The following is a 10,295-nucleotide window of genomic DNA, read 5'->3' on the forward strand; positions in this document are numbered from 1 at the left end:
ACCAGCCTGGTCTACAGAGCTAGTTCCAGGACAGGCTCCAAAGCCACAGAGAAACCCTGTCTCGAAAAACCAAAAAAAAAAAAAAAAAAAAGAAATACAGTGAACTTTTGATTCACAAGTTCCCCTTCCAGCATCTGGTGCGAGAATTTGCTCAGGACTTCAAAACAGATCTGCGCTTCCAGAGTGCAGCTATTGGTGCTTTGCGGGAGGCAAGTGAGGCCTATCTGGTTGACGTTTTTGAAGATGCCAACCTGTGTGCTATCCACGGCAAATGTGCAACAATTATGCCAAAAGATACCTAGCTAGCACGCGCATATGTGGAGAATGCTCTTAAGAGTGGTGACACACGCCTTTAATCCCAGCACTCGGAGGCAGGTGGATCTCTGTGAGTTCGAGGCCAGCCTAGTCTACAAGAGATAGTTTCAGGACAGGCTCCAAAACCACAGAGGAACCCTGTCTCGAAAAACAAAACAAAACAAACAAACAAAAAAACAAAACAAAATAAACAAAAATAAAAACAAAACAAAAAAAGAGTCCATTATGAGGGGAAACATTACATTCTCAATTTTTTTTTTCCTCTTCTTCCTGTTATCAGTAGTTCTGATGTTAGATATTTTTTTCCGTGGGATCAGAAAATACCTAAGTATATGTTTGCGAGTGGAAAAATAGGGAACAGAAATCAGGTACTGGTGGTTTTTTCATTTACATTGTGTGTGACTTTTTACTATAAACGCACGATGCAAAGCATTAATGCATGCAGAAAGTTTGCATGAACACATTTCAACAGTTCATCTTCATAGCAGTTATAAATAAAACTGTCACAATTTTCTGGACAATGCCAGCATTTGGATTTTTAAAAAATAAGTAAATTTCTTATTGGTGGAAAAAAAAGAAACAAGAGCCTTTGAGAGAAGTAGAGCCTTGACTGGGGTTCATGCTAACAGAATCCCAAGGCTGGTCTGCTCAGAACACGCCCCAGTAGGGTCTGGACAGCTGGAAGAAGAATGCACCTGTCTCTGTAACCAAATGCCCGAGGAAAACAGTTCACAAGGAGAAAGGTTGCTTTTGGCTCCTGATTTCATAGGTTTCATGGTCCTGTGGCCTTGCCATGCTGTGGTGTCTCAGCCCATGATGGAGGGAACACGGGGTAGAGGCCTTTCATCCCATGAAAGCTCAGAGAGGCAGAAGAGACAGAGGTATCAGCCAGGGTCCCACGAATCATTTCAGGTGCACATGTCCAGTGACCTCTGCTCCACCAAATCCCTCCCCCTACATTCCATCACACCCTCACCAAACTTAAACATACAAACCTCAGGGAACATTAGACCAAAGCTGTAGTGAAGGGGAAGGGCCCTCCTGGAGGAGGTGCAGTGACACTTAAGAAAATGCTCAGCATCCTTAGTCATCAGAGAAATGCAAATCAGAACAACTCTGAGATTCCATCTTACACCTGTAAGAATGGCCAAGATCAAAAACACTGATGACAACTTATGCTGGAGAAGATGTGGGATAAAGGGAACACTCCTGTATTGCTGGTGGGAATGCAAGCTGGTACAGCCCCTTGGACATCTCTATGGTGATTTCTAGGAAAATTAGGAAACATCCTACTTCAAGACCCAGCAATACCCATTTTAGGTATATACCCAAAGGATGCACAATCATGCCACAAAGACATGTGCTCAACTATGTTCATAGCAGCTTTGTTTGTCATATCCAGAAACTGGAAACAACCTAAATGCCCCTCGACTAAAGAATGGATAAGAAAAATGTGGTACATTTATACAATGGAGTACTACACAGCAGAAAAAAATAACGACAGCTTGAATTTTGTGTGCAAATGGATGGATCTAGAAAACATCATATTGAGGGAGAAAACCCAGACACAGATAGAAATATCATACTCACTCATAAGTGGCTTTTAGACATAAAGCAAAGAAAATCAGCCTACAATTCACAACCCCAGAGAAGCTAGACAACAAAGAGGACCCTAAGAGAGATATACATGGGTCTAATCTACATGGGAAGTAGAAAAACCAAGATCTCCTGAGTAAATTGGGAGCATGGGGACAATGGGGGGGGGAGAGGAAAATATGTAGCTCAATAAAAACAACTTTAAAAAAAGATATTTGAAAAAATAAAGAAAAGAGATGATAGTGAGACCCTCAGTGTGTGTGTGTGTGTGTGTGTGTGTGTGTGTGTGTGTGGTTTCCCCATTTTCTCCACCCGTAGAATTAAGTTTTACTCCCTCAGATAGAAAGGTCAGTTGCGTAGTCCTCTGATTCCAGCTCCCCTTCAGGTCCTGAACTGCTAGAGACTGCTCCTTCCAACAGCACGGTGTCATTTTCATGGAGGCCAGTCCTTTCAGCAACAGAGTGCCATTTCTGTAGATATTCACCTCTTCCCTTTATCATCATCTTAGTTGTGTTATTGACAAATAGAAGCTATGTTTGTTTATATTGAACAGCCTGAGCTCTGGAGTACAAGTTCACCGAGACCTGAGTCTGACTGTGAACCAAGACTCACCCTGCACCCTCACTCACAAAGGCTTTTACACTTGAGCAAGCACTCTTGTGCTCTTGTAGGGACGCATTGGTTTCTGCTGCTGTTCTTTGTCATCAGAAAATTTGAAGTTTAAACTGAGCAGTTTTGAAATATGCAGCTCAAGTGTGGTCATCGTACGGTGTGGCCGATTTCCAGCACCTTCCCCTGCTCTCAAAGGGCTGCTTGCAGTTTCCCCAAACTGAACTCTTGCCCCCAGTCTCTGGCATCATCCACTATGTGCGGACTAAACCGAAACTTTCTCTGATTGCACATAAATGATCACAATGTGGTAACCATCTTTCTCTACCTGTCTTGTGTAACATCCTCCAAGTTCATCTGTCTTTGCAAATGGTAGAGTTTTCTGCTTTTTAAGTCTTCTTCTTATAACAATAATTACTATTGTTATAAAAATTAAAAAATTTCAGGGCAAAATCCCAGGCCCTCTTCCACCTCCCTCAGCTTCACTAGCCAGCCAGCATGCAAGTTTCTTGCAGGTAGGCTGCTTCAACAATGCCCCCCAATAGGTCGGACCCTATCTATAAGCTACAAGACCCACTCTTCCCCAAAACCCACCCATCCCCTGCGACCTCAGAGGAACTCTGAAGCACAGGCTGCAGCTGCACAGAGCGGATCAAGAGGTGAGTGATCAGCCAGCCAGTTGGGCACCCCACTGTCCATGTCATCAGTACCGGGGCCAAAACTCTGGGCCCCTTGCCCACCTGCCTTAGTTTCACTAGCCAGCCAGCAGGCAAGCTTCCTGCAGGTCTGCTCTAACTGCCCTCCTTCATTGATTGAACCCTGTAAGCTATAAGGCCCACTCTGCCCCAAAACCCACCCATTCCCTACAACCTCAGAGGAACTCAGAATCACAGGCTGCAGCTAAACAGAGTGAACCAAGAGAGTGGGCCAAGATAGACCTCAGTGGTTCCCTGAGACACAGGCAGTAACTGCACAGAGAAGACTAAGAACAGCTCCCTAAGACACAGATAGCAACGGCAAGTATTGGACCAAGAAGCAAAGACACTACCAGCACCAATTGGAGGAAGAGATGGGTAGGAGCCAGTGCAAAAATTCATTCAACAATCTAAAAAGCAACTCGATAACACCAGAATCCAGTGTTCATACAACAGGGAGAACTGATCATCCTAATCAAGAAAAATAGAAGATGATCCTAAATATAACTTTATGAAGATGTTAGAGACCCTTAAAGAAGAAATGAAAAATTCCCTTAAAGAAATAGAGAAAAAGACAAACAAAAAGTTGGAAGAAATCAATAAATCTCTCAAGAAAAATAAGGAAAAAAAGCAATCAAACAGTTGAAGAAAACAATTCAAGACTGAAATAGAGGCAATAAAGAAAACACAAACCTAAGGGAATTCTAAAAATAGAAAATCTGGATAAATGAACAGGAACTACCAAATGCTAGCATAAACAACAGAATATAAGAGATGGAAGAGAGACTCTCAAATGTTGAAGATACTACAAAGAAAATAGTTTCATCGGTCAAAGAAAATGACAAATCCAACAAAATTTTAAAACAAAGCAACCAGGAAATCTGGGACACCATGAAAAGACCAAACCTAAGGAAAATTGGGATGAAGAAGGAGAACTCCAACTCAAAGGCACAGAAAATATATTCAACAAAATGATAGAAGAAAACTTTCCCAATCTAAGGAAGGATATGCCTATAAAGGTACGAGACTTAAAGAACACCAAATAAATTGGACCAAAAAAAAGTCCCCTTTCCATATAATAATCAAAACAAAAAACATACAGAATAAAGAAAGAATATAAAGAGCTGCAAAGGAAAAAGGCCAAGTAACATACAAAGGCAGACCTACCAGAATTATACCCAACTTCTCAATGGAAATCATGAAGGCCAGAAGGTCCCGGACAGATGTGCTGCAGACACTAAGAGACCATGGATGTAAGCCCAGACTACTATACCTAGCAAAGTTTTCAATAACTTTTGATGGAAAAAACAAGATATTTAATGATAAAACCAAGTTTAAACAATACCTATTCACAAACCCAGCCCTATAGAAAGTACTAGAAGGAAAACACCAACCCAAGGAAACTAACTGCATCCAAAAAGACGCAGGCAATAGATAACCTCACATCAACAAACCCCAAAGAAGGAAAACACACAAACACTACCATCAAAAAAAGTAACATGAATCAACAATTACTTGTCGTTAGTATCTCTTAATATCAATGGACTCAGTTCACCTCTAAAGATACAGGCTAACAGAAAGGACGTGAGAGCAGGATCCATCCTTCCACTGTGTACAAGAAACACACCTCAGCCTCAAAGACTCAAGGACACATATTAATTCAGAGTAAAGGGTTGGGGAAAAAATTTCCAATCAAATAAACCCAAGAAACAAGCTGTTGTAGACTTCAAACTAAAATCAATCAGAAGAGATGGGGGACACATCATACTCATCACAAGAAAAATCCATTAGGATGAAGTCTCAATCATGAACATTTATGCCCTAAATCCAAGAGCACCCACATATGTAAAAGAAATATTACTGCAGCTTAAATCACACATCAAACCCCACACACTAATAGTAGGAGATTTCAACACCCCACTCTTCCGAATGGACAGGTCAACCAGACAGAAACTTAACAGAGAAATAAGACAACTAACAGATGTCATGACTCAAATAGACTTAACAGACATCCTTAGAACATTCCACCCAAACACAGAAGAATATACCTTCTTCTCAGCACCTTATGGAACCTTCTCTAAAACTGACCACATACTCGGTAACAAAACATACCACAACAGATACCAAAAAAAAAAAATTGGAATAACTCCCTGTATCTTATCAGATCACTACCATGGGTTAAAGTTAGAATTTCACAACACTAACTACAGAAAACTAACAAACACTTGGAAATTGAACAGTGCTCAATTAAATCATCCCTGGGTCAAGGAAGAAATAAAGAAAGAAATTAAAGACTTCCTAGAATTCAACGAAAATGAAGGCACAACATACCCAAACCTATGGGACACTATGAAAGCAGTGCTTAGAGGAAAGTTCATAGCAATAAGTGCCTATATAAATAAAGTGGAGAAATCTCACACTAGTGACTTAACAGCACACCTGAAATCTCTAGAACAAAAAGAAGCAGACTCACCCAGGAAGAGTAGACAACAAGAAATTATAAAATTGAGGGCTGAAATTATAAAATAAAGAAAACAATACAAAGAATCAATGAGACAGAGAGCTGGTTCACTCAGAAAATTAACAAGACAGACAAACCTTGATTCAAACTAATCAAAAGGCAGAGAGAATACATCCAAATGAACAAAATCAGGAACGAAAAGGGAGACATAACAACAGACACTGAAGAGATCCAGAGAATAATTAGGTCATACTATGAAAACCCATACTCCACAAAATTGGAAAATGTAAAAAAAATGGACAATTTTCTGGACAGGTACCACATACTTAATTTAATCAAGACCAGGTCAACAGTTTCAATAGACCTATAACTACAACAAAATAGAAGCAGCCATCAAAAGCCTCCTAACAAAAAATGCCAGGGCCCAATGGTTTTAGCATAGAATCCTACCAGAACTTCAAAAAAGAGCAATACCTATGCTCCTCAAATTGTTCCACATAATAGAAACAGAAGAAACATTGCCAAATTTGTTCTGAGGCAACAGTTACCCTGATACTGAAACCACAGAAAGACACAACCAAGAAAGAGAATTACAGACTAATCTCTCTCATGAACATTGATATAAAAATAATCAATAAAATACTGACAAATCGAATCCAAGAACACATAAAAACCATCATTCACCATGATCAAGTCGACTTCATCCCAGAGATGCTGGAATGGTTCAACATACTAAAATCTGTCAATGTAATCCACTATGTAAATAAACTAAAGGAAAAAATATGATCATCTCATTAGATGCTGAAAAAATATTTGAAAAAACCAACATCCCTTCATGATAAAGGTCTTGGAGAGATCAGGGATACAAGGAACATATCTAAATATAATAAAAGCAATATATACCAAGCCAACAGTCACCACCAAATTAAATGGAGAAAAACTCAAAGTGATTCCACTAAAATCAGAAACAAGGCAAAGCTGTCCACTCTCTCCATATCTATTCAACATAGTTCTTGAAGTTCTGGGTAGAGCAATAAGACAACAAAAGGAGATCAAGGGGATACATATTGGAAAGGAAGAAGTCAAACTTTTGTTATTTGCAGATGATATGATAGTATATATAAGTGACCCCAAGGATTCTATCAGGGAACTCCTACAGCTGATAAATTCCTTCAGTAATGTGTAATCAACTAAAAAAAATCAGTAGCCCTTCTATATACAAATGATAAAATGTTGAGAAAGAAATCATAGAAACATCACCATTCACAATAGCCAAAAATAACATAAAATATCTCAGGATAATACTAACCAAACAAGTGAAAGACCTGTTCGACAAAAACCTTAAGTCTTTGAAGAAAGAAATTGAAGAAAGATATAAGAAAATGGAAAGATCTCCCATGCTCTTGGATTGGTAGGGTGGACATAATAAAAATGGCAATCCTACAAGCAATCTATAGATTCAATGCAATCCTCATCAAAATCCCAACACAATTTTTCACAGACCTTGAAAGAACGATACTCAACTTCCCAAAAACAGGATAGCCAAAACAATCCTGTATAATAAAACAAATTTCTGGAGGCATCACAGTCCCTGACATCAAGCTCTATTACAGGGCTACAGTAATGAAAACAGCTTGGTGTTGGCATAAACACAGACAGGATGATCAATGGAATTGAAATGAAGACCTGGATATTAATCCACACACCTATGAACTCCTGATTTTTGACAAAGAAGCTAAAATTATACAATGGAAAAAAAAAGAAAACATCTTTAACAAATGGTGCTGGCATAACTGGATGTCAGCATTCAGAAGAATGAAAATAGATTCATATCTATCCTCATGCACAAAACTCAAGTATGAATGGATCAAAGACCTCAATATAAATTCGACCTCACTGAACCTGATAGAAAAGAAAGTGGGAAGTAGTCTTCAATGCATGGGCACAAGCGACCGCTTTCTAAATATAATCCCAGTAGGACAGACACTGAAACAAAAAAATAAATGGGACCTTTGAAACTGAGAAGCTTCTGTAAAGCAAAGGACACAGTCAATAAGACAAAAAGTAGCCTACTGAATGGGAAAAGATCTTTACCAACTCCACATCAGAGGACTGATCTCCAAAATATATAAAGAACTCAAGAAATTAGACATCAAAATATCAAATAATTCAATTAAAAATGGGGTACTGAACTAAACAGAGAATTCTCAACAGAAGAATCTCAAATGGCTAAAAGATACCTAAGGAAATGTTCAACATCCTTAACCATCAAAGAAATGCAAATCAAAATGACTCTGAGATACCATCTTACACCTATCAGAATGGCTAAGATCAAAACCACCAATAATAGCTTATGCTGGAGAGGATGTGAAGTAAGGGAAACACTCATCCATTGATGGTGGGAATATAAACTTGTACAACCATTCTGGAAATCAGTATGTCAGTTTCTCAGAAAACTGGGAACCTAAACCAGAAGACCCAGCAATACCACTCTTGGGCATATACCCAAAGAATGCTCAGCCATACTACAAGGACATTTGTTCAATATGTTTATAGCAGCTTTATTTGTCATAGCCATAACCTGGAAACAACCTAAATGCCCCTCAACCGAAGAATGAATAAGGAAAATATGGTAATTTACACAATGGAATACTTCCCAGTGTTAGAAAACAATAACATCTTAAAATTTGCATGCAAATGGATGGAACTAGAAAAAACATCCTGAGTGATGCAACCCACACCCAGAAAGATGAGCATGGTATGTACCCTTTCACAGGTGAAGACGAGCTGTAAAGCAAAGGATTTCTATAGTCCATGACCCCAGAGAAGCTAAGTAAATAGGAGAACCCTAAGAGAAAAATACATAGATCCCCCCGGGAAGGGGAAATAGACAAGGTTTCCTGAGAAAATTGGGAGCAAGGGGGTGGGGATAGAAGGAAAGGAGGAAGAGGAGGAGAGGAGAAGGCAAGGAGGAGGAGAACTAGAGGGAACCGGATGGGCTGAGACGGTGGAAGGACAGAGGGGAGAACCCACATCCAGCAACCGATGGAAGCAGACGCAGAATCACAGTGGAGCATTGGGCCAGGCCCCCAAAGTCCAGTCAAAGAGAGGGAGGAGTCAGAATGCAAGCAAAGAAGTCAAGAGCATGATGGGGACACCCACTGAAGCAGCTTACCTGAACTAATGGAAGCCCACCAACTCCGGCTGGCCTGAAGGTGAAGGACCCAGCATAGGCCCAAACTAGGCCCTCTGAATGTGGGTGACAGCTGTATGCCTGGGGCAGACTGTGGGGCTGCTGGCAGTGAGACCAGGTTTATCCCTACTTCTTTTTCTGACTTTTTAAAACCCATTTTTTCTGGAGGGATACCTTGCTCAGCCTAGATATAGTGGGAAGGGCCTTGGTCTTGCTTTAAAGCACTGTGCTAGACATTTGTGACTTTCCATGGGAAGTCTAACCCTCTCTGAGGAGTGGATGGGGGTGTTGTAGGGGGAAGGGGGAAGGTGGAGGGAGTCGGAACTGCATTTGACATGTAAAGTGGGAAATGATAGTTTTTTTTAAAAAAAGAAAAGAAAAAGAAAAAAGTTAAATTACTATAATTAATAATCCTTCTCCTTTCCCTTCTTCTCCTCTCCGTCTCCTCTCTCCTCCTGCTCTTCTTCCCGCCCTTTCTCTCCATCCAATCCCCATCCTTTCCAGTCCCCCACTGACAGACGTTCTGTTTCTTGACTGTAATGGACAGAGGTGCAGGTGTCTCACTGACGCATTGACTTCATTCCCTTTAGCTGTCGGTGCTTCAATCACAGTTTGGCCTTGAGGTCGTTCCAGTTTTTAATTGTTTTTAACTCTTCATTCTGATTAACACAGTGTCTGTACTAATTCATGTCCCCACAGTAGTGTCAGAACGTTTTCTTTGCCACACATCCTCGGAGCACTCATCTTTTCTTTTTTCAGATTAATTTATCATTATCTCATGTGCATGGACATTTTGCGCAGATCCAGGCAGTATCCGTAGGAATTGGAAGAAAGCATCAGATCCTATGGAACTGGAGTTGAAATGGTTGCTGACAGCTGCCCTGTGGCTTGGATTTTTCACCATTCTCTGGAAGAGCAGCTGATGCTCTTAACTGCTGAGTCATTGCTACAGTTGCTACCTTTCCTTTTGGATAAAAGTTGTCATAACAGGGGGGAGGGGGGTGGTGCCATAGCACAGCAGTGTTGATTAGATTAGTAAGGCTGGTCCTTTTTTAACCTACCTGTGTCCGTGTCTATCTACTTTAAATGCTACTGGTATCGATAGATGCCTTTTAGTAAATGTATTTTCCTTTCAGCTTAGGTCAGTTGTTTTCGCTTCTGTAATGTGTGCTTCCTTTTCTATTGGGCACCTGTTCATCTTTCTTATTGCAAAGAAGTTCATATAAATTCACATAATGTGTATTATTGAATGTATATATTTATCAGGACTGATACTTGTTTCTTTTAAGATTTTATTTTATTTTAGTGTGTGTGTGTGTGTGTGTGTGTGTGAGAGAGAGAGAGAGAGAGAGAGAGAGAGAGAGAGAGAGAAAGAGAGAGAGTTCCCTACTTCAGAACACCCCATAGAATACAAAATGACTGCTGA

General features: G+C 40.1%; 1 protein-coding gene across 1 annotated transcript in view; it reads left to right on the forward strand.

The window, feature by feature from the left end:
- LOC101981143 (sialic acid-binding Ig-like lectin 12) overlaps nucleotides 1-302 on the forward strand; it is a 6,609-nt gene extending 6,307 nt beyond the window's left edge. Inside the window, exon 7 of the mRNA XM_013353624.1 lies at nucleotides 132-302. Coding sequence (XP_013209078.1) covers nucleotides 132-302 — 171 coding nt within the window. The remainder of the gene's footprint in view (nucleotides 1-131) is intronic.
- Nucleotides 303-10,295: the final 9,993 nt, after the last annotated feature.

The sequence above is a fragment of the Microtus ochrogaster genome, unplaced genomic scaffold (assembly GCF_000317375.1).
Source record: "Microtus ochrogaster isolate Prairie Vole_2 unplaced genomic scaffold, MicOch1.0 UNK14, whole genome shotgun sequence".
Classification (NCBI taxonomy): Eukaryota; Metazoa; Chordata; class Mammalia; order Rodentia; family Cricetidae; genus Microtus; species Microtus ochrogaster.